We start from the raw sequence: 23488 nt of genomic DNA, 5'->3' as shown, positions 1-23488 counted from the left end.
CTCCAGCATTTCAGGGGAGTGTGTTCACCTTGAAGAAATCAATACACGGCAGAATGCCCACGACAGAGCCCAGTGGCGGCTCCAGAAATCAAGTCAGGAGTGTGCAGCAGCTCAGGGCCCTGCAGCCAGCTTCCAAGAGCACCGTCCTGGGTGCAGACAAAGCCTCACTTCCATGGGGAATCAGCACACCCCAGGGTGGTGAGATGCACTTCATTCTCAACAGGGGACTAACGGACCCCCGGAGATCTAGAGCCTGGGTGACTGCATCTAGCGGAGGGAGTTCTTCTCTGTCAAAGGCCGCAAGGTGGGGGTGGTACCCAGGCACCGCCCCTGCCCTCTCTGTCCAGGCTCGGGGACGAGGCCGCTACGAAGCCGCGCTGCCTGAGCTCACAGAACTGTGAAGCTGCCTCCTAAGAGTTGCAGCTGTTCGGGAAATTCTTGGATCAACGGTGCTGGGTCCCTCAAGATCCAGCAACACCTGATACATCAACCCCTTGAGAGAAAGTGACAGCAGCATACCAGCAACAGAACACGAAGCAACCCTACACACAAAATGTTTCAAGTTTATGTAAAGGGAAAACCAAGTCTGAGTTGGCTGTTTCCATCGCACTGACATCCAAGCAACTGGCACAACCGTTTCCTGGCCGGGAAGAAGGAACAGGCCGGCCCTGAGTGGAGACAGGCGCCTTGCAGCTCTGCCTCCCCGGCTGGAGCCTGCTAGGGAAGGAAGCGAGCCCGCCTTGATCCAGAGCTCTGGGCATAGGAAGAGCTCCTCTTCTCTCTCAGACCTTCATTTTGTGCAGATCACTGGAAAAGTTCTGTTTAAAACAGAACCTCTTTTACTGGCAGAGACTCTGGGCCTTCTCTGTCCAGACAGCTACCCCAAGTGGCCAGTCTGCTTCTTGCCTAACCAGCCCAGGAGGCCCAGGGCTTGTGCTGCAGCCCTTTGGCATGGGCACCCTCCCTTGCACACTCACACACGCCTGGGGTTGGCCTTAGGGGAGGAGGAGGCTGAGCTTTGCAGAGGGTCGGCCTCCAAACTGCAGTGGGTGACAGGACTATGGTGACCAAGGGCTATATTCCAGACTGCCACCAGTGGGCAGGAGGGAGGATGAGCAGGGCCTCTTGAGGTCAGGCTCTGCCGCGCCAGCCTGATGACAGTGTGGACCCATGCAGGGCCACCATCTGCGGCGACCTCCCAGGGGCTGCGACTAGCAGCTCTCAGGCAGGGAGGGCTCATGACTACGTGTGTGCTGGGGGCGTGGGGGGCAGCCGCAGTTACTCCTGTCCGAAGCCCTCGGTCTCCTCGATGGCGTACAGCAGCTTCTCTCTCAGTTGCTCGTAGCTCTTATATGGGGGGAGGTCCAGACGGTTGAAACTGTTGAAAGAGGGGTGGCACAGTCAGCATGGGAAGGTCAGGGCCGCTGGCCCAGGAGGGTCGCAAGTGTTCATGCGACTGTGGCTCGACCCGCTGGTGAGACACCAACACAGAGGCCTCCAGGACCTGCTTGGCTGAGCCGTAACACTTCAGGTTCCTGGACCACAGAGGGCTTAGGAGAGAGGACAGGCAGCTGGGGAAATGGGGAATTGGGCAAGAGGGCACTCAGGGCAGCAGCTCTTGGCCTACTGGAATAGCAGTTTCAGTTTAATGCCTGGCATGACCATCAGGGTACATAGCTGCTGCCACAACTCCCACAGATCAGAGGCCCAGACAAGGCGTCCAGCACGTCACAGACCCTCTTCTCAAACCCAGCAGCCCAGAGCCAGGCAGAAGTTGCCGGATTCAAGGCCCCAAAGTCGCCCTGGCCACTGGGCTGCCCTTAGGTGTTTGTCAGGTCTGCGAGCCACGTCCCAGGAAAACCAGCACGCTCACCAGGTATGGCTTCTGGGCAGCCAAGTGTCCTTGCCAACCTTGTCGATGCAAAACTTCTGTGGTCCATTGCTACCTGTTATCCGAAGAAAGGCACCTTATGTAACCAGACTGTCCCCCTTCTTAAGGCAGGACTGTCTGGCTCCACCCACAGATGGCTCAGACCCAGGCAGCACAGGCCCAGCTCTTGCCCCTCCCACTGACTTGCTTCCAGGAAGACAGTAGGTTCCCTTCTCCCTCTAAGCTGTCCCCGCCCCCACACAAGGGTGCTAGCAGGCAAGGGAAGACACACCAATGAGTTCAGCAAATCCCCCGACAGGCAGGCGGCAGGTCCCTGTAACAAACTGCAGCAGCCGGATGCTTTTCTCGTTGTCCATCTCCTTCACCACCTGCAACTCCGAAAGGCAAGGCCGTGGGGTGACTCCCCTGGCCTGCTCCTCACCCTACCCTGTTAACTCTCCTGTGGCTAAGCACAAAGCCCGGGAGGGGCAGGGGTGACAGCCACCAACCCGGGGACCCCCACAGCTGCTCCAAGAGGTTGTGCTTAGAGAACATGCCTACCAGTCTGAGACCCCTTTGTCTCAGGAACACCTTGGGCCAGGTATTCTCTTCCCTTTCAAGTTCTACTTTTTATTTTATTTTTATTGATTTTAGAGAAAGAGAAAAGGAGAGAAAGAAACATCAATTTGTTGTTCCAGTCAGTTATGCATTCATTGCTTGATTTTTGTATGTGCCTTGACTGGGGATTAAACCTGCAACCTTGGCATATCGGGACGATGCTCCAACTAACTGAGCTACCTGTCCAAGGCTCCAAGTTCTACTTTTAAATGCATACTAAAAACGGGAGTGACCGCTTAATGGTTTTATTTTGAGGGGGCAGACTGTTCTGGAATTAGTCATGACGTTTGCACAATACTGTGAAAAGCCAGTGAACTGAATACCTTAAAATGCTTGTTTCACATGATGAATTTTATGGCCTGTGAATTTCACCTCAACCAAAAATATTTTACATAGTTATTCCCTTTTTATGTGTTTGTTATACTTCATAATGACGACCACAAGAGCCCACATATAAAGAAACCAATTCATTATGTACAGGACGACAAGCTCCGTCTCTCTGGACCCAAGTGCATGCTTTCCCGTCCCACCAGGCTGGAAGGAAGCCACGTGCCCGATGGGCCTGTGCCTCCTCCTGGGGGCTCCCCGACCGCACACTGGTGTTCACAGCTGACCCCAGCATCCTGTCAAATGCCCCAGCCACCACCCAACTAACTGCATCAGCTCCATCTGTCCCAAGATTGAATTTCCCATCTTTTGCAAGTTGGGGTTGGGGGAGAGGCAAGGACAATGTCAAAGATGGGGTAGGTGATAACGTGACAAGGGTCCTCAGGCTTGAGGTCTAATCAAGTCTCGTTTCCTTCACTGGGACACAGCGATACCGCTGCCAAGACCCTGGCCCTGACCTGGCAGGACCCACCTGCCAGAACCACTGGATCTGCTTGCTGTTCTTGGTGTAGTGTCGGTAGATGGTGTTCTTCTGCCAGTCGTTCATGTCGATCTCCTGCATGCCGCACAGCATCAGCTGCAAGGGAAGGGTCAGTGGCCTGCGGCCTCCTCGCCGGTGCCCGCCCGCTCACCAGCAGGTGGAACCGCCCAGAATCTGTCAGTTACTCCTGCTGCCAGCTTTCATCACACGGACAACACAAATCTTGCACATTGACCCCTCACAGCAGGGCCCAGGAACAGGCGGGTGCGAGGACCCAAATCAAAGCTATTAGCCTATTGTCACAGTCCTGGGGAGTGTGCTTTACGGGGAGTTTCTGTGGGTACACAGCGAGGCTATCCAAGGGCAGGGTCACCCCAGAGGCAGGGGCTCAGGTCCCAACAACCTTAACTCTCACCTCCAGCTCTTTCTCATCAAAGTAGCGCAACCACTCCAGGGGGGCCACCTCGTTGAAGCCATCCAGGAAGGCTTTGGTCTGTTCTTCCACGCCCCGCGTGAAACGCCAGTCGGTCAGCAGCCTGAAACCAAAGACTGGCTGTCGGTGGAGCCCGAGCCCACTGTCCAAGCGCAGCTCAGAGCCTTCCATGAGGCACTGTCACCGGGCAGCAAGGACTCCGCTGAGACTTGACTTGCGGTGCCGTGAGACCCAGCAGCTATCAGCCCCAGAACAGAACCTCTTAAACCTCACAGCAACCCAGAGATACATACACTGCTGAAATCCCCTCCTCCTCCTTCTATGCTCACCGACTGAGCCTCAGACGTACGGTTGTTAACAGACTAAACCAAGAGACCTGAGGGACATGCATAGGTGAATGTGTGCACTCACGCAAGTGAAATAGTAGATTTAAGCACAGAGGACACAGAAATCCTTTTAGCGAGGAAAAAGAAAGATGTCTAAGTTTAGTGACTCATCAAAGAAATGCAGCCTCGCAGTCCTGAAGTCCCCCACACGGGAAGAGAGAGTGAACGGGGGCTGCAGGCTGTAGCAGGCTTGGGCTCCGCCCCGCCCACCCCCCTCCCGCTCCGTCAGCACAGGGCCAGCCCCAGGCAGCCAGCTAAGGCCAAGCAAGATGGGAGGGTTTTGTGACCCCTGGCTGAAGAAGACACCCAGAAACAAGGGCAGGAAACCCTCTCTCTGCAGCTGACTCTGTCTCCACTCCAGCGTCCCCCACCCCCCTACCCCCCCCCACCCCCTACGTGAGACTCACATGATGTACTCTTCCTTGTTCTCCTCTGTCACTCGGATGTTCTCCCCACCTTCCTTCAGCTCATGGGTTGTCACCTTGCCCAAAATCTCCATGTCCTGGATGAAGTACAGTTCTAGGCCACACTCTTCTAGGTTGTTCTCTCTGAGGGCACGAGAACACAGGAGGGAAGATGTCTGTTTGAGAAAGGTCTTCCCTGCATCCTGCTCTATCAGGCACTTTTAGTGCTGGGGACACGAGGACTCAGAGAGGCCTAGGATCTGAAAGAGCAGCCTGGGCGCTCTCCCTGATGCAAGGAGAGAACTCAGAGCTGCCCTATGGGGACCCGAAAGCTGTGCTTCTCCATAGCTCTTATACAGCCTGGGCCAGAGCTGGGGGCCACTACGGCAGAGAAGACGGGGCCATGGGCCCCTACTTCCCAACCAGAGCTTCCTCTCCTCCCAGCGTGGGCAAGTGAAGGGACGCACTTGATCCAGACGATGGAGTTGTAGAATTCGGGGTCAATGGATTCCAGGTCTTTCAGGGTTGGTCTCTTGTTGAGCATCCGCTTGTAGAAAGGGAGGGTGAAGCCTGTGTCAATGAACTTCCCGTGGTACAGAGCCTGTGGAAGGAAGAGACACAGCAAAGAGCTTTGGCCTTCACGGAGGCAGCTCTAGGATGCTGTCTCAAAGCCTGGTTCCTGTGGACTGCCCTCTCTCCTCAGAGCACTTCGGCACTCAGCCACCTCGGGCCCAAATGGAGGGTCTGGGCAATATGCGATACTTCTTGTCCTGACTGGGACCTTGGGACAGACTCTTATCTCACCTGCAGACCACAGGGTCCGAGCAGAGCCAGCCTGCTCAGGAGCCCACCTCCAGCCCGCTGCCCACCAAGCACCCCTGCGTGCCAGCTGCCCGCTCTAGCAAAGATGTGCCCACACTCACAGAGAAGACGTGGTCAGCACAGCGCCAGGTGGCAGCCCTGACTCACTGACACTCAGAGCTGGGCAGCACCAGCAGCCAAAAATAATGCAGACACCGTTGACGGCGAGAGCTGGCGGGCCAGTGGTGAGTAATAGTCTAGGGTTTTACTGGCCTGGCCTGATGGCTGCTGGGCCAGGCGGGTCTCTAGACCTAGGAAAAATGTACCCACATCCTGAGCCCAACACCTTGGCCAAAAACCTCCAGACCAGGAGAAGGGACATATTTAGTCAAGGCCTATTGGGTCCTCCTGAGAAGGGAACAGGGAAAAGCTAAGAAAAGTTATCGGTGAAATATCTCAAACCACCGAAGACGGCAGTGAGCCAGTGGCTCCCACGGGCTCCCCTCCTCGGTCCTGGTTCTCCACCCTCATCAGACACTCAGCAGGATGCAGGTGACATGTCCCCTTCCCTATTCACATTATGTTCCCATTTCTAGATAAATGCATACAACAGACATGCGTACAGCTCCCCTTCCCTAGTTGGCCGGCTCCGGACGGATGTCTCCTACAGCATGCCCCTACTGGTCTACTCAGGTTCTTCTGTCCTAAGCTACTGCAGATTCCAAATCCCTGACAGAAGGCCTGAATGTCAGAGCAGGACACTCCCAATTGCCCTCACCCTGGGCTTGTGACAGACAGTGGCATCCCCACGACAGGCACCAGGCGGGCAGTTGTAGGAGTGTCCAGCCCCGTCATCCCAACACCCTCAACAGAGCACTTGCGGATGTTAGTGAAGCCCATGACCCAGGGACCCTGGGCTTTCGCTTGACAAGCCCTTGACAAAGCAACACATAGAAACCCTCTCAACGGCCCTGGGTGGGCACTGAGAGAACTGAGGACTAGCTCCAGAAGTCTCTCTGGCTTTTTGCATGCTTGGTTAGTTCTGCGAGGATGAGCGTGGGGCGGCTATTGGCGTACGGGGCCTGGCCTCCTGGGCGGCCCCCCTCCCTGCAGGTCTCATGGCAGTGACTCTTACCATGGCGATGAATCTGCCAATAAAGCGAAAGTAGGTGAGGTGGTCAGGGTTGATGGAGGAGGCAGGGTTGATCTGCAGGCAGTAATTGTTCTTCCCAGCATACTCAAATAAACAATACATGGGGTTGAGCACCTCGTGGGACAGGAGGAAAAACCACTCTCTGGGAGAGAAGAGAGAGAAAAACAGGACTAATAGCTCCTTCCCTGCACACCCACAGTGGGGCGCGTCTCTCCCCTGCTGTCCTGTTTCCGCTATTTGGGAGACACGTGTCCTGGGCAGTGGAGTCCCACTGGGATCCGCACCTGGGCCGACCTGACCTGTATTAACAGCTGGCCAGTGACCAGGGTGGGGTCAGACCCAGGGCGAAGGAGGACGACAGCCGCACCCGAGGATGAGGCACAGGAAATGTGCGTGCCTGCTGGCTCCCAGGTGGTGCGTTCCAGGACTGTACACCTGATGTCCAGAGCATCTTAATGGCAAAGGGGCTCCTTGCACCCTGGGGCCACCATGCATAGTTGTGTAGGCTGTGTACTATACAGGGATACTATAGTAAAATATAGACTGGCACATTTACTCTAATAATATTCCTGCAACTAGCAGGCAAGCTGTTTTTTTCTGATTAGGCCAGAATATTGCAACTATTTTCCAACATGGAAGTATCTTGAGAAAGGCATCTTTTTCTAAATCTTGCAAAGGTGCTGTATGAAGAGCAGCCACCCTGCTTACAGCCTACCTGAGCCGGCAGCCCAGAATGAACATGTAGTGATACGCTCCTAACTCCTGATGCCCGAACTCTGTCATGCACGCTGTCTGTAAATCACAAACCTCGCTCCCGCTGCAGGTGTCTTGCTTCCCTTGCACTTTGCCCTCTCCTTACCCCGATCCCATTTCCAGACTTTTCCGCAGACTCCCACATATCTGTCTGACCCAACACCGACGCCTTAGCATCTCTTTACATCCTAGAACAAGCCTCAAAACAGAATTCAGAGTCCTTTTGGGCTTCAGCTAAACCAGCAGGGGGACATCCCAACTGGGCCAATCCCTGGCTGCTGGGCTGTTTGTGGCCGGGCAGACGAGGAGTCCTTCGATGCAGAGGGTGCCCCGGTATCCTGTCCGTGGTTCTACCCTGTGGTAGAACAGCATGACGTAACCTACCATAGGGTAAAACCACTGGCAGGACACAGAGAGACAGACACACACAGGGCGGCAGCCACACCAGAAGCCCACCAAGCAGAGCCTGGAGAGGAGGTCACCACGGTCACCATGGGAAAAAGAGCAATCGATCCACCAGGGCCAACACAGAGGGCAAAGCCACCAAAGAACAAAGAACCAGCAACAAATGAACCCAACACCAAGCAAGAAGATGTCCCCACTCCATGAGAGGTGAGTGAACTGAGCGATCACCACAGGCTAAGAAGCTCCCTCTCTCTGCCGGGGGTCCTTCAGCCCCATTGTCCATGGCAACATTTTGCCAGAGTCTGTTCACCTTTTTTTTTTTTTTTTAAATATTTTATTTATTGATTTTTTTTAGAGAGAGAGGAGTGAGAGAGAGAGACAGAGAGAGAGAGAGAAGGGGGAGGAGCAGGAAGCATCAACTCCCATATGTGCCTTGACCAGGCAAGCCCAAGGTTTCGAACCGGCGACCTCAGTGTTCCAGGTCGATGCTTTATCCCACTGCGCCACCACAGGTCAGGCCAGAGTCTGTTCACCTTTGTAGGTGGACTGCAGTGAGGGTAAGACTATGCCCGGGCTCTTTTTAGAGTTGCATTAGCTATTTGAACTGTATGGACCCCGTACATATGGCATGGAGCTGAATACTGATCAAGGCCCTTCGGATTGTGACACAGCTCATACGTGTCAGGTACACAGCAAGATGCCCGACTTAACCTGCCCTGGCTGCCTTAAAAGTAGAAGCCCGGGGTTGACTTTAAGGGACAATCCCATGGCACCAACATTTAGCCGCTGCCCACGGGTGCAGCTGGACTGGTTGTTAAAAGTATAGAAAAAATGACATATTGGTTGGTAAAAGAGCCCTTGTCCTGAGCCCTCCCCCTGAGCCCCTGGACTCCCCATGGCCTAGTAACTAAAGGGTTAGTGCCTAGCCCAGCAGGGGAGGGACCCGGGGATTCACCTCCAGCGCCATTCAAAATGGCCATACCCGTGCCCGCTCCCGAAGAAGCGTAGGAACGTTGGCAATCAATCTGAGCAAGGAGGAGGCAGTTTTCTGGCCATGGGCCCAGTAGCCCGGGGCAGTGGGGTGCAGCGCAGCCTTCCCGGGGCACGCAGCTCACCTGGCGATTCCCCCGTAGTCCAGACCCTCCTCGCCACGCATGATGATGTAGAGCCGGCGGCGCAGGTCGTAGGGTTTCATGTTCATGATCTGGGGAGACAGAGCACCGTGGCCAGCCTGCCACTCTCCCTTCCACGCCAGGCTGGCGGCAGAGGGCAGGGGACTGCAAAGTCTGCTTTTTAGCAGACACCACTCCCCAAGGCCCAGGCTTTGGAAACTCGCCCATGTGGGTTTCACAGGTCATGTGATAGAGGATGGGGTGATAGGAGGGGGCCAGGTGCCTGCCTCTGGTCTTAGACGCCATAATTATTTTCTAACCTGTTGGAAAGAATCCTCAAAAAGTGTCTGCCTGGAAACGCTGATCTTCACGTGGCTAGGGAGTGCATTTGACTGAAAAGAAAAGAAAAAAATTCACCTGGTCTCCTGTCTGTACAAACAGGTTTCTCTTTCTCCCAGGGCTGGTAGAGGACAGCTTGGTCCCTAGAAATGGGAGCTGGCTGCCTGGTGATAACATCCAACAACTGCTCGGGCTTGGACAGTGACCTGCCCCCCTGACCAGGCGCTGGGCTGGGAAAGTGTGCTGAAGGAACTCCACCACCCCGCCTCCAGGGACGCCCGGCAGCAACTCACATGGCAGAGGAAACGGAACTGGTGATACTTCCACCGAAAACTCCGGTCGTAGGCACCAGGGGAACCTTGCTTCGTCCTGAGAAAAGCAAAGGTGTTCTGGGATATGTGTGATTTCTCAAAAGTTGGCAATGTATCCTGTTAGTCCTAAGAAAAGCTGGTGCTATGTTAAAGACGAGTAAGGTAAGACATAAAAGAAAGGAAGCCAAAGCCCTTAAAACCTTCAGCAGATTTGAGAAGTAAAAGGAAAAACTAGAAATACAGCCAGACTCTTGTTCTGGGAGAGAGAAAGCGGGAGAGAGAGATAGAGAGAGAGACAGTCAGAAGAGACAGAGAGACAGACACCACTTGTGTGACACTGAATAAGGTGGCCCCTTCCCTCCCAGCCCTACTAATGTGACCTGGAAACTGGCCACTAGAGGGCAGTAAGAGCAGCTCAGCGCAGATAAACGGAGCCTGTGCTAACAGATTTCTGCTGTCACCTGTGTCCAGTCCTTACCCTGACTCAAACCCTGGGCGAGGATCCTTAAAGGTGGTGGTGCGGGTGTTGTGGTCCACGAAGTAGCGCACCCCCTCACTGGTGTACTTCATCTCCCACCCTGGGGGCAGAGCTGGCTCCTGGATCATCCTGGAACATGGAAGAGAAGGGTTAAGGGCTAGCCTCACCTTCTAGGCCTCAGTGCTTAGGGGGCAGGGGTCCCCAAAGTGCTCCTTTCTCTCTGCTTTCACCCCGGCTCTGCAGAGCCACTGAGTGTGGGCCTTGAGGAGATGTACCTGGTACCACTCAAGTCATGAGGACAGTTCTGCAGAAGAGAAAGGACCTTTACCATCCCAAGGCCAAAGAACCAGCCCTAGGTGGCTATGGCCATGGCCTGAGCAGCCATCAGCAATCTTGAGGCACCAACTGCCCGATCCCAGACTAGCTCTTGGAGAGTGGGGCGAATGTAGGATAAAATCGTGTTAGCAGCTTGCGAAGCCAGTACAAGGACCCTCAGGCCACTGTCCATCTACCGGGAAGGTCAATTTCAGGAGCCACTTTTAAGCTCTCATCAGGGCAACACTATATCATGAGGGGCTCCAGGCACGGTAGCATTGCTGCAGATCCCAGAACACCGGCCACAGAGAACTAACGCAGTCCCAGCCACTCAGCCACTGCTGGAGCCGCACAGGGCCCAGCCCCTCCCGGTCCCACTTCTTACCCCTGGGTCCGAGGGTCCTCCCACTGGGTAGTGCGTGTGTTATGGTTCACGTAATACACCCGTCCATTGTCCTGTCTCTTCTCTGCCAGGGAGAAGTAAGAAAAGAGGACAATCAAATCGAGACACCTTGAGCCATGTTCTCCCTCTGAGTGCCCCTTTCCAGGTGCTGGGTCTGACTTTCTGCCCCCGTTCCCAGCCTGTTAGAGAAGTTTAACCAATGAAAGCCTGGCTCACACACATCTATCACTGGCTAACGAAGACAAAGAGAACCTTTCCCTGTCGGGTGTGGGGGAGGGACAGACACATTTCTAACTCAGGATCAAGCACTGTCTTTGGTTGGTTGGTTTGTTGGAAAGAAGGGGCAGTGTGGCAACAGGGAGGGGGGAACAGCTCAGCTGAAACCAGAGGCATAATTGCATCCAGCTGTGTGCAAAGTGGAGGCAGGGCCAACCTCCCCTCAACCCCAGTTCCACCGCCACCAAGACCGTGACAGCCGCTCTCTGGTCCTGCAACCACTCTGCCCACAGGCTGCAGGGACACAGGGCCTGCGGGGGCTGCGTTTTACCTCATACTTCTCTGGTCAGTGCTCAGAGCCCACGTACCCACTACTTTATTTCTTTTATCCTGCTTAAAAGCAAAGTTTTGGCCTGACCTGTGGTGGCACAGTGGATAAAGCGTCGACCTGGAAATGCTGAGGTCGCCGGTTCAAAACCCTGGGCTTGCCTGGTCAAGGCACATATGGGAGTTGATGCTTCCTGCTCCTCCCTCCCCCTTCTCTCCTCTCTCTCTCTCTCTCTCTCCCTCCTCTCTAAAAATTAATAAAAGTTAAAAAAAAATTAAAAAAAAAAAAGGCAAAGTTTTGTTCTAAAACTCTCACATCCCAGCAAAACCTCTATGTTGCACATGTGCAAATAAACGCCAGGGGCTGCGGCACTTCCACCACCACCGAGTTCTCAGACTTAAGCGCATGCTTCCAGACAGGGCTGGGTTTGGGGACACTCAGACACTCTGTCCCTCTCCTCTGGACAATCTTGACCCTCTTGCTCTTGACCAGTGCACTGATGATGGCTCTGGGGTCCTGTAGGGAGGGAGTCTGAGCTTTGGGGACAGACCCAATTCTAGCTGGGGATTCTGGACCTTGAAAAAGGTTATAGGGATCACCCTGTCAGCTCTGGGTGGGTGGGAGGCAAAACCTTCAGGTGACCTGACAAGTCACCTTTCTCAGGAAGTTTCTGAGCCTTCAAATCTGTTTCTGTCTTAAAAACAAATGATGCTAATGGCCAATGACAGGGCACAATTAAAGAACTAAAAAGTATCAGTTCCAGAAGCTACAGGGAAATCAACACCTGGGGGAGGGGGACGCAAGCCCCCTCTCCTCAAGTATCAGGCTGCAACATCCCTAATATCGGTCCAGGGTCTTGGTCTCTACCCACCCTACCTGTAATCCATTACTCGAACATTTTAAAAACACAAAGGGAAAGAAAGAAAAGAAGGTGCCTAGAATTGCGACAGAGCTGCCACTCTGAGAACAGCTGTGGGACTAACCCACAGAGGACAGGCCTCCCAAGAGGGGTCTTAGGGGAGGGAGGCGCTGCTCCCAGCCAGAAGCATCTGCTTTGAACTAGATCCTCCACATCTGCCCTGCCAGGGGCCCCGGCCAGTGCTAACCGCTGGCCGGAGATCTGTCCAGCGCTCTGAGGCCTGTGCCCTTGTTTCTGGCACTGCTCCCGGCTTTGTGTCGGGGGCTCTCCCGGCCCACTGTAACTGCTTTGCCGCATACAATTTCATAGTCCGGAGACTGGGAGAGTCCTTAAGAGCATCTTGCTCAATCTCATTTAGGGAGACATGAACTCGGGAACACTCAGCCATGTGCCCAAGGTCAGGGCAGCTGAGGAGATGTGTATCTAAAGCTGAGATGTCCCCACCCGAGCTGATGCTCAGGAAGGACCACGGGGTCTCTCATGGAGGAGTAGACAGGGACGCAGGACTGCGGGCGGGAGAACACGGGAGGCTTGACAGCAGGTCCATGCTAAATGCACTTCCCACTTAGCTCTGCTGCTCTTTCTGTCCAATCTTAACTCTCTGTGGGGAGGTGGCCCCACACCAGCCCTGGAGAAGCCAACACAAAGCCTGGAGAATTTGATTAGTAAAGTTCCCTGGCCCTTGGCCAGCAGTTCTTTCTTCTGTTACACACCATTTTAGTTCTGTGTTGTCCTCATCATTTATAAACAGCACTGACTCCCACCACGGCTCCTATTCCCTTCGCAAATACCTCACACTGGGCTTCTGGGAGCTGTTGACAGGTCCTCAGAGCCGCTCACACTCGGCGACCCTCGTTTAGCAGAGCCGGTACAGAAAGAAATTAAGTGACTCTACACAGAACGGTACAGATCCAGGTCACCAGCTCTAGGTCACAGTGTCTACTAGCTGACAAACAGCATTCCAGATTCTTGTTCCATCAGCTGTTTTCCCTTATCTAGCCAGGGATCCTATGTTGGACTCTCTCACATCCGACTTGCTGCCAGTCTCTGAGACAGTGATGACCTTTCATCATCAGCTCAGGGAGCAAGGTGGACCACGTGCCTGTATAAGCGGTTTCCCAGCAGAAAATCAGAAACTGTGTGGAGGCCTCCCTGACTGATGCATCCTACAAGGAGACTAGGCGGTGGCGGTCCTTCCAGTGCTCTGGAATGCAGTGGATACCCTGCAGGTCCCAGGGGGTGGGTGCAACCTCATAAATGACTACAAGGGAGTAGCTGTGTCTGCACCAACAGGATCGGATGCTCATCCTATCCTCATCAGCTTCTCTGTCTCCGCTGGGGAACGTGCCCCCACCCAACTTAATACCATCTGTGAACACCACCAAACCAGCATTTACTGTCTTCTGCTGGACTAGACTAACCAATCAATTAAACCAGACACATACCTATTCCTGGAAAAAAAAAAGGCCCCCTTTACTCCCAGGAACTCTTGCCTATTGAACAAAAAGCCTGACCCAACTCAGAGAGCCTACAGAAAGCATTGAGTCTCGCCATCTCTAATGACCCCTTTTTGCATGGCCATTCCTTCCCAGAATAGCTATAAAGTCTGTAATTTCTCTCAAGTCACAGATGTCTACCGCTCTAACTCATTACTGCAGATCACACCAAGGACTTAGCACAGGTAAGGGGCAGCTGCCAATGACAGGAAGAATCCAGCATGCTGTTATTAAATAGCAATGATGCACTTTCATAGAGTCGCCACCTAGCCCTCAGCTGGCTGCCCTCTGGCCCCTTTCACAGGTGTGGCCCCTCAAAAGGTGGCTTCCATTAGTCAAAACTAGGCTGAAGTCCTCCAACATCTCAGCTGCAAAGAAAGGTTTGGTAAGGTAGCTCCTTTCAATTCCAAGGCCACAGCCCTAGACAATGCATCAGGAACTCGGCCAGCACCAAAGCACCTTCGTCATGGGATGGGCGGTTAGGTAGGCACTTTGCAGTCAGGGCCGAAACCCAACAGTACCACAGCCGCTCGGGGACTTCTTTCGTAGGGCTACCCTCCTTCAGCTACAGCAGGAGAATGCTACGGAGCAGAGGGGGACGCCATAACTTTCCCAGGCTCTGGCTCCATTGCAATTGCTTTGGCCGGGCATTCCCAGACAGTGTGCTGGAGAGACGTGAGAAGGGAAACCGAGCGAGGGGAGTGAGGAAGACTCCCAGGGAGAAGACAGAGCATCAGCGGAGGGAGGCCGAGAGCACATTAGTAGGACTCCGTACTTACCCCAGCCAGGAGGGAGGGGGCCCAGTGGGTCATGGTCGGTTGAAGCACTCGAAGACTAAACACAAGAAACAGCAGAACACAGAGGTTAAGAAAAAGCCACTGGTTAAAAATAAATCGATAGGTAAAACTAAAAATGCCAACCGCTCATTTCCACAACTGGGCTCTTTGCAGAGGAGACGGTGGGGCCTTAGGTGGCATCCGATCCCCTCAAAAGTCTTTTTCAAAAATGAAAACCTGAAAGAGAACCCTGCACATGGAGGACACAGACAGGTTTTGGAGAGGGCGCAGCCAGGGGGAGGAAGAGGTGCGCAGGTGAAGGCGGGCCAGGGCCTGTGAGGCTGCGGGCTGGTCCCAGGCATGGCCGAAGGGCTCGGAGCCGGGCTGCCCAGAGCTCAGCCAAGTGCCTCTGCTCAGCTTCTGCTCCCACAGCCAAGGCGACTAAAATCACCACCACCTCCAACTTTCTCCAAGAACCACACACGGGAGGGGAAAAAATATCACAGGCCTTTCCAATGAAATCATTCCCACAAGCCCTGCCCACGCCCAGAGCTTCCTGGCTGGGGGCTGGGCCCTCCTCCCTCCACCCCCCTCCTGGGTGCGCTGGGAGAGGGAGCAGGGTGTGCAGCGTCAGCCCAGACTGAGGGCACATTCATGCCCCAGGCCCTCACCTCCCCCAGGAATGTTTTGCTTCCCTTCACAAAGCACCTTTATTCTCCTCAGGCCCAAACCTGAAATTGCTCAGTGTTCTGCGTGTGCCTGTCTGGGGAGGTGGGGCCGGGGGAGAGGTGGCAAGAGAGAAGGGGAGACAGGAGAAAGAAGGGGGAGCGGACTCCGGACTTCAGGGTCGCTGTTTACATTAGAACCCCGCACCCCCGGCCTAATTCTGCTGCGAGGTCCCCGGGGCAGGGCTGCAGTGGACCGAGAGTTCTCATATCCTGCAGGGAAGGGGCTGCTGTCAGAAACTCTTCATAGTTAAATAAAACCAGTATTGTTCTGTGCTTTCTCTCTCTCTCTCTCTCTCTCTCTCTCTCTCTCTCTGAAACATTTTTATTTCACTTACTAAAATTTAATCGTAACATTAGGGGATCAAATTCTCAATGCAGACTTGGAGCTGCCTGGCCGGCCCCTTCGGAGCCACACACAGGCACGAGGATGAATGGAGCTCAGTCTCCGCTTGAGAAAACATTGGTGGAACTCAACTGCCAGCGAACCCCCTTCCACAGCCGCCCTCCACCCCCGGCTCAGAGGACAGAGAAACTTTCTTTCCAAGGTGGCAGCACAGGCAACTCTTCCAAAGCAAGTTCCAACAAAGACGTTTAAGTCTTGAAACCATAGGTTCCTTGATGGGACAGAGCCCCCTTTTAGCAATGGGCCTCCAACCCAGCAGAATGAAACAGCACCAAGGTGTGGAAGCTGGGCTGTCCTCGATGTAGGGCACATTACCATCAATGTGACATGGAGGACGTGCTCAGTATCTCCGCCACAGCTCTGGTCTGATGGTTACAGGAAAAAATCTCCCAAATTCACAGTGGTCATTTGGTTGGGGTGGGGTGCAGCATCTCATAAAACCCAAGTTCCTCCAACTTTGTTTTGCACTTCATACATAGGAACAGTACGTACAGAAGCATTTGGCTACCGAAGGAAAGGACTGAACTTGTGAAACATGCATGCATTTCAGATAATGAAGCCAAACACAGTCCCGCAGGGTAGGTACTGGGCCACGGCAGTGTCCTTGTAGAAGAGAACTACAGAAAAGATCATTTAAAGAATTTAAAAGAAGCGTTTGGTACAAAATTGTTTGCTGCTTCAGGTCTGTCTTTCTTTTGAGTAGTCAACAATCCACAAAGCATTCAGGGGCTATGATGGGAAATTAGCTCCCAATTGGACTTACAGTCATTGCTTAACTGTACAAATCAACAGACCAAACGTCTTTACTGACAGCCTCTGGGGCCTGCATTGAACTACAAACAAAAAATACTTATCAGCTAGCAAATATTCCCTTTCCCAATACCATGGCATCTAGAGTGTAGACACGTGACTTAAGAACAGCCAATCAGGTGCCCCCACACTGAACCTGCGGGGATGAGCATGAAAGCATGGGAGCTGTTGAGACTTCTCACTCCTGCAGTAGAGCCTGTTGGAGCATCGAGTGTTTAATGGCAAAAGGATGGGGCAATGTCCTGCACAAACTGTTTCTTTGCCTTGCCAACCGCTGGTTTCTGCCAGAGCTTGGTTCTTCATTGTTCTGTTACTTCCGTTCATTGTTCTGTTACTTCATTGATTAATTCTTTTTCTGCTTAAGTTTAACCAGGTACCTTCTATTATTTGTCAAAATAAACTTTGACTAGTATACAAAACAGAGGAGAATAAAAAGAAATTACCAGCCCTTTTCTTTCTTTTTTTTTTTTTTTTTGTGTGTGTGTGTGTGTGACAGAGACAGAGAGAGAAACAGATAGGGACAGACAGACAGGAAGGGAGAGAGATAAGAAGCATCAATTCTTCATTGTGGCACCTTAGTTGCTCATTGATTGCTTTCTCACATGTGTCTTGACCAGGGGGGCTACAGCAGACCGAGTGACCCCTTGTTCAAGCCAGTGGCCTTGGGTCCAAGCTGGTGAGCCTTGCTCAAACCAGATGAGCCCACACTCAAGCCGGCAACCTCAGGGTTTTGAACCTGGGTCCTCTGTATCCCCGTCCGATGCTCTATCCACCATGCCACCGCCTGGCCAGGCTATCAGCCCTTTTCTTAATCCTGATGTTTTAATGCCACAAACGTCATACAATGTTGGTTCTCTTTCATAAAAGTGTTTTGTTTTTTTATTTCTTCAGCATCCTCCTATTCTCATCCTACCAGATCCAAACCCCCAGCACCTGTAATAAGAGAGAAGAGGAAACAGAGAGAGCAGGGAGAGACAAGAGATTGACAAACACGAACACATGAAATGGAGTCACTGTAAGCCGACACTCACGATTTTACCTCTTACAGTTAAAGCAAAGCACTTGACTATTTTGGATATTTCTTCCCTAATGTACATAGTACAACTTAAAAAAATAAAAAGAAACTGACAGAAGCCAAGTAGAAACAAAAATAAAAGCTACGCATCATGGCCAGAAAACTAAAACCCCCAAAACCCACATCTCTAATGAGCCAACCTGCCCCTTCTCTTCTCCCACTCTCCCGAAAGGAGAGGTCCAGAGCGTCACCTGGCGCCCAGCTGGGAAAGCACAGAGAAAGGGGCACGGCGAGATCAGAGTCCGAGGAGAGATCGTAGGACGCGCAGGTGACTCTAAGAGAAAAGACAGTTTCCTTTATTACCAGGAACAAATGCTGTTGAATAACTTTCCCAACAAGTGTCCCTGGGTTGGGAGATCTAGGGTATAGGCCATGAGCCAGACGGCTCACGTGAGTTCAAGTCCCTCAGGGACCAAGCACTAAGTTCCAGTAATATTTTAAGATACAAACTCAGAAATAAAGAATGTCTAGCAAATACAACCGAGGGCAAGAAAGACTCTGAGAAGGGCACAAAGGTTACAGTGCGGAAGGCAGGCTCCTTTTTCTAAAAAGGATTCGCCCAGTGAGTGCAGGAGAAAACCCAGGTGCTTGAGAGTTCAGTCAAAGGGGCCCTCTGCAGAGTAAGAACCAAGCTGTCTATTTCTGGATAATGCAATTGCGTGTCCTCCCATTAGGAGCCACAGGATGATTTGCTTCAGTCCTGCTAACACTAGATACCTCCTTCAGTTATTAGAAGAGGACCAAAGCGGAAATAAAGAGGTGTCACAGAAACAGTAGTAGCTGTTGACATAGGTCCTGTCGCAATACACAGTACACACGACTGGGCCGGGCATCCTCGGCGGATCACAGCAGGAACCCAAAACAGAGGGCACCGTGAAAGTGCACAGGTGACCACAAGTCTGCATGACGATCACGAGCAACAAAGGGACCGGGGGTTAGGAAAGGAAAGCATGTCAGAAACAGGGGAACAATAACAGAGACTGGAAAAGACGTGTGTTGAGACAGACAGCAGGAAGGAATTCGGGGAGTCTGCAATCTGGAATTCCCTTGACTTCCACTTTGAACTGTATCTTGTGTTCTCTGTGGGGCAGCAAAGAAGAACAGGTCTCGCTCTCAGCCCCGCAGGAGGAGGAGGAGGGGAAGCCGCCAGTACAGTATCAGATCTTAAGTCTACCAAGTCAAATCCTGGGCCAAGGCCAAACCCCAAAATAACTCCATGAAAGCAACTCTTCTTACTTGTAACCAGGACGTGGCACCACAGCAAACAAGAGGGGCACAGCAAACCCAAGGGGAGGGAAGTCAACAGAGAGACTTTGAAAGCTGACCTGAAAAAGAATCCTACCACATTCTTCAACATGAGTCTTGTTTCTGGGAGAAAAGGGAGCCCTCGCCTCTATCCAGAACCCTCCTGAATCCCCAACAGAGCTGAGAAAACCATACTAGGTACTCAGGGGGAAAAAAAAATTTAGTGCTTAATTTTTACTTCTAGGGGACCCCGGAAGTCAAAGTTCTTCCTCTGCGGGCCCAGAATGATGCTGCCAAAATGAGAGAGGCGGGTAAAAGGATGAATGTGCCAAAACTCCAAGAGATGTAAACTCCAGAATCTTCCCCTTCACACAACAAACATCTCAGTCAACCTACAGAACCTACGCGGTACATGGTAGAAAGAAAAATAAAAATAAAGATTCCTTTAATGAATTATTTTTTAATCTGAGAAGTTGAGTAAGCAGGGAGAAGAAGCTATGTGAGAGCCCTGAGATGTGTCTTTGTCTCGAAGAGGATACCCAGGCCTTCCCAGTGTTGCAGCCATGACCACCCAACAAAATGGTAGGTAAGGGCTTGGCAGCCCAGCTAGAAAAGAACAATTTGTGAATGTACAGAATGACCAGATCCCTTCCAATTTTGAAGCATGCCAGAACCGGAAACCAGGCGCGTGTGAAAGGGGTCATGGAGCGGAGCGGAGGCCCGGCCAGAACCGGAAACCAGGCGCGTGTGAAAGGGGTCACGGAGCGGAGGCCCGGCCAGAACCGGAAACCAGGCGCATGTGAAAGGGGTCACGAAGCGGAGGCCTGGCCTAGGAACACAGCCGCACCTGGGGAGACCAGCAGGGCACCTCAGTTACTCTTTCTTGGGGACAACTTAATATGACAAGCGCTGGACTTTCTGCTTGTGCACACTAAGGGTGAGGTTCTCATCAGTTCCCTCACCACAGGATGAGCAACCAGCCCCCACAGACAGAAGAGGGGACAAGCAGCCCAATGACATGCCACAAGGCCTTGTGGTTGATGGGGTAGCTCTGCTTTGGGTGAGCAGAGAAAGAGCTGCAAATGAAGGCAAAGCTGATAATGAACTCTACCTAATGAAATCTAATTAAAGATTTTTCTGAACATCATATTACAGTAGTATCTGATTTAGAAATGGGTTGTGGGGTTAAAATTCATTTCAAATAGGAACAGTATGGATTAAACATGGTAACTAAGTATTGTGGACCAGCTCAAAAAGTGTCCAGCCTTCAATCCACCGTATCCTGTGCAGGTTCCACACAGATCCCAAGCTTCATGTTCAGGGTGTCTGGAGAAAACGCAATCAGAGTTCCAACTGGGGAATCCCACGTCTTCCTGCCGAAGGGGCCGTGTGGCTGGGCTCCCCAGCCACCAGGTGCTGGTGGAGACTCTAACGGAAGGACCCTCAGGAAGGTGGGGCTAAGAGGGTTCACAGGATGGGAGACCGTTAGTTAATTTGAAACCACAGCACTCTGAATTCTGGAGTAGAAAATTTAAATGCTATTTTGTAGGTAATGACCACAAAAGTTTTTGAGTAAGGGATGAAAAATGACAGTAATAAATGTTGAGCAACCTCCCTTGCTTCACAGTGATTTTTTTATAAAGTGATGAAATGACAATGATCTCTGAAGACTGCCATGGTGGGAACAGGCAGCATGGACTGGAGGAGAGAGAACCCAGGGAGGAAACCATTCAGAAGCTGCCCTCACCACTCCGTCGGGAGGGGCAGAGCAAAACCAGGACCCAGAGAGCAGCAGGTTGATCTAGAACAGGGGGTCAATAAACTTTCTCTGTAAAGGGCCAGGCAGTAAATATCTTAGGCTTTATGGGCTATATAGTTCCTGTTGTGATTACTTAATTCTGCTATTATAGCATGAAAGCAACCACAGTCCATACCTAAACTACAGGGCATGCGTATGTCAATAAACTATACAAAATCAGGTGTGGGCCAGTTTGGCTCACCAGCTATAGTTTGCCAACCCCTAATCAAGGTGAACAAAATCAGGTGTGGGCCAGTTTGGCTCACTGGCTATAGTTTGCCAACCCTGATCAAGATGAACAAAATCAGGTGTGGGCCAGTTTGGCCCACTGGCAATAGTTTGCCAACCCTGATCAAGATGAACAAAATCAGGTGTGGGCCAGTTTGGCCCACTGGCTATAGTTTGCCAACCCCTAATCAAGATGAACTTTAAAGGTCCCTCCATCCTTGAGTATCTGACAGATAATAAAGATCTAAAGAAACATAGTAGCGCCCTAGCCGGTTGGCTCAGCGGTAGAGCATCGGCCTAGCGTGCGGAGGACCCGGGTTCGATTCCCGGCCAGGGCACATAGGAGAAGCGCCCATTTGCTTCTCCACCCCTCCGCCGCACTTTCCTCTCTGTCTCTCTCTTCCCCTCCCGCAGCCAAGGCTCCATGGGAGCAAAGATGGCCCGGGCGCTGGGCATGGCTCTGTGGCCTCTGCCTCAGGCGCTAGAGTGGTTCTGGTCGCAATATGGTGACGCCCAGGATGGGCAGAGCACCACCCCTGGTGGGCGTGCCGGGTGGATCCCGGTCGGGCGCATGCGGGAGTCTGACTGTCTCTTCCTGTTTCCAGCTTCAGAAAAATGAAAAAAAAAAAAAAAAGAAACATAGTAGCAAGAGAAAGAGAAGGACTGGAGTGGTTGCTTTGATCTGAAAAGGTGAGGTATAGGAAAAGTCACAGCTGAAGGACAGGTTTCAAGTCAGGGTAAATGGACTTGGATGGAAGAGTGAGAAGAGAAATCCAGTGTTAGAAGAAAAACGGTGAATTCAGTATCAGACATACTGAGTCCTTAGACACAGAGGCTGGGCATTGAGTTTCTATGTTAGAAACACTGGAGTCTGAGGAATTTCACTATGGTGAGTAAAATCTCCAGCCTCAGAGCACTGACATTTTCCCTGCTCACCGGAAGGGTCAGTAGAGAATACGCAAAGCTGCACCTTCTGCCCTCTCACCTGGTAGAGAAATCTTTGGCTGAAGTGCTGCATGGCGCCCTGCAGCTGATTCCGCTGGGACTGCCACTGCTCGTAGTTCCGCACGTACTCAGCGGTGGGGCGCTGCCACGTGGTGGTCCGAGTGTTGTGATCCACGTAGTAAAACCTGCCTCGGGGGTCTGTGCGTTTCTCCCAGCTGGAAACATTAAGCTCAGCGTGAATATAGTGACCACCTCACCCCTACCTTCAAATTCTAGCAAAATCTCAAGATGGTTGACAAGGAAGGACCAAGGGAGGACCAGAGGAGGGTGAAGGGTGGTGGTAGCACAGGCGCCCGGCTGCTCCAGGAAAGCACAGCCAATCAGGCCCCCGATCGTGGAGGCTTCTGGGACTTAGGTGATTATAGCAGACGTGTGTGGTTGCATCCTTAGCAACCGATGCCTCCTTACCACTAGCTCCTAATTTCCATTTGAGCAATCTATATGGTTCTAGGGAAGGTGACTCTACTCCCGACCAAGAGTTGGAAAGCGGACTAAACCAGAAGTGGGCAATGCTGGTCAATCGGTGAATCTCGAGAATTTTGCTAGGAATTGTGGGAAAAATAGTCTATCTTCCTTGATGATATCGAAAGCATGTTACACAACACCACAAGGTCACAATCAGCCACATCCAGAATATGGGAAACACTACAAGACAAATGCCCAGGGTCTTCAACAAATAAATGGCCTGGAAAAAAATAAGAAAGGGTAGGGGAACTTATATGTTAAGAGAGACTTATAAGGCATATCATCCAAAAGCAATGACCTTAAGTTTGGGTATGATTCAAACAAATCAAGTATTAAAAACACTTTTTTTTTTTTTTTACAGAGACAGAGAGAGAGTCAGAGAGAAGGATAGACAGGGACAGACAGACAGGAACGAAGAGAGATGAGAAGCATCAATCATTAGTTTTTCGTTGTGACACCTTAGTTGTTCATTGATTGCTTTCTCATATGTGCCTTGACTGGAGGGCTACAGCAGACCGAGTAACCCCTTGCTGGAGCCAGCGACCTTGGGTCCAAGTTGGTTAGCTTTTGCTCAAACCAGATGAGCCCGCGCTCAAGCTGGCGACCTCGAGGTCTCAAACCTGGGTCCTTCCACATCCCAGTCCGACACTGTATCCACTGCGCCACCACCTGGTCAGGCTAAAAACACTTTTTTAAGACAATTATCGTTTCCCTGAAAATAAGATCCCCCGAAAATAAGACCTAGTGCAATTTTTTCCAAGCTTAGAAATATAAGGCCTCCCCTGAAAATAAGACCTAGCATGTCTTTAGGAGCAAAAATTAATATAAGACACTGTCTTATTTTCAAGGAAACAGGGTAGATGGTTGTACATAGAAACAGAGTCACAAGAAATTCTTGATGCAATTCAGAGTTTGGCTGGTTATGCTGATGTTTGTGATGACATGACTACAGTATATTAATAAATGCCGATTTTTTTGTTCAACAATAAATGTGAATTCTTGTTCATGGAAAAATAAGACATCCCCTAAAAATAAGACCTAGCACATCTTTAGGAGCAAAAATTAATATAAGACACTGTCTTATTTTCGGGAAAACACAGTAGGTATGACATGAAATAAGGAAATATGGCTAACTTTGTTGGGTGGGATAATGGTATTTTGGTTTGCTTTTTTTAAAATAAACAAAAAACACCTCATCCATTAAAGACATGTGATGTATTCATGGATCAAAGAATATAATGTCTGGTATTTGTTTAAAATTCACTGGCCCCTCTCCTGGGAGGTCAGATGAAACAAAATGTTATACTAATTGTTAAAACCAGGTGAGGGTTACAAGGGATTCATTGT

General features: G+C 51.6%; 1 protein-coding gene across 3 annotated transcripts in view; it reads right to left on the bottom strand.

The window, feature by feature from the left end:
• Positions 1-543: 543 nt before the first annotated feature.
• Positions 544-23488, bottom strand: part of WWP2 (WW domain containing E3 ubiquitin protein ligase 2) — a 153729-nt gene continuing 130784 nt past the window's right edge. For all 3 annotated transcript variants that reach the window (XM_066242088.1, XM_066242089.1, XM_066242090.1), the window contains exons 10-24: positions 21657-21831; positions 14388-14442; positions 10632-10713; positions 9932-10060; positions 9436-9511; positions 9124-9195; positions 8807-8895; positions 6516-6675; positions 5047-5180; positions 4583-4723; positions 3772-3892; positions 3348-3452; positions 2163-2259; positions 1874-1946; positions 544-1378 (exon numbers count right to left, since the gene is read on the bottom strand). In XM_066242088.1, the coding sequence (XP_066098185.1) occupies positions 1279-1378; positions 1874-1946; positions 2163-2259; positions 3348-3452; positions 3772-3892; positions 4583-4723; positions 5047-5180; positions 6516-6675; positions 8807-8895; positions 9124-9195; positions 9436-9511; positions 9932-10060; positions 10632-10713; positions 14388-14442; positions 21657-21831 (1609 nt within the window). In that variant the 3' untranslated portion in view covers positions 544-1278. The remainder of the gene's footprint in view (positions 1379-1873; positions 1947-2162; positions 2260-3347; positions 3453-3771; positions 3893-4582; positions 4724-5046; positions 5181-6515; positions 6676-8806; positions 8896-9123; positions 9196-9435; positions 9512-9931; positions 10061-10631; positions 10714-14387; positions 14443-21656; positions 21832-23488) is intronic.

This window comes from Saccopteryx bilineata, chromosome 9, assembly GCF_036850765.1.
Source record: "Saccopteryx bilineata isolate mSacBil1 chromosome 9, mSacBil1_pri_phased_curated, whole genome shotgun sequence".
Taxonomy (NCBI): Eukaryota; Metazoa; Chordata; class Mammalia; order Chiroptera; family Emballonuridae; genus Saccopteryx; species Saccopteryx bilineata.
The sequence above is the reverse complement of the archived record's forward strand: the minus strand, read 5'-3'. Positions and strand labels throughout refer to the sequence as shown.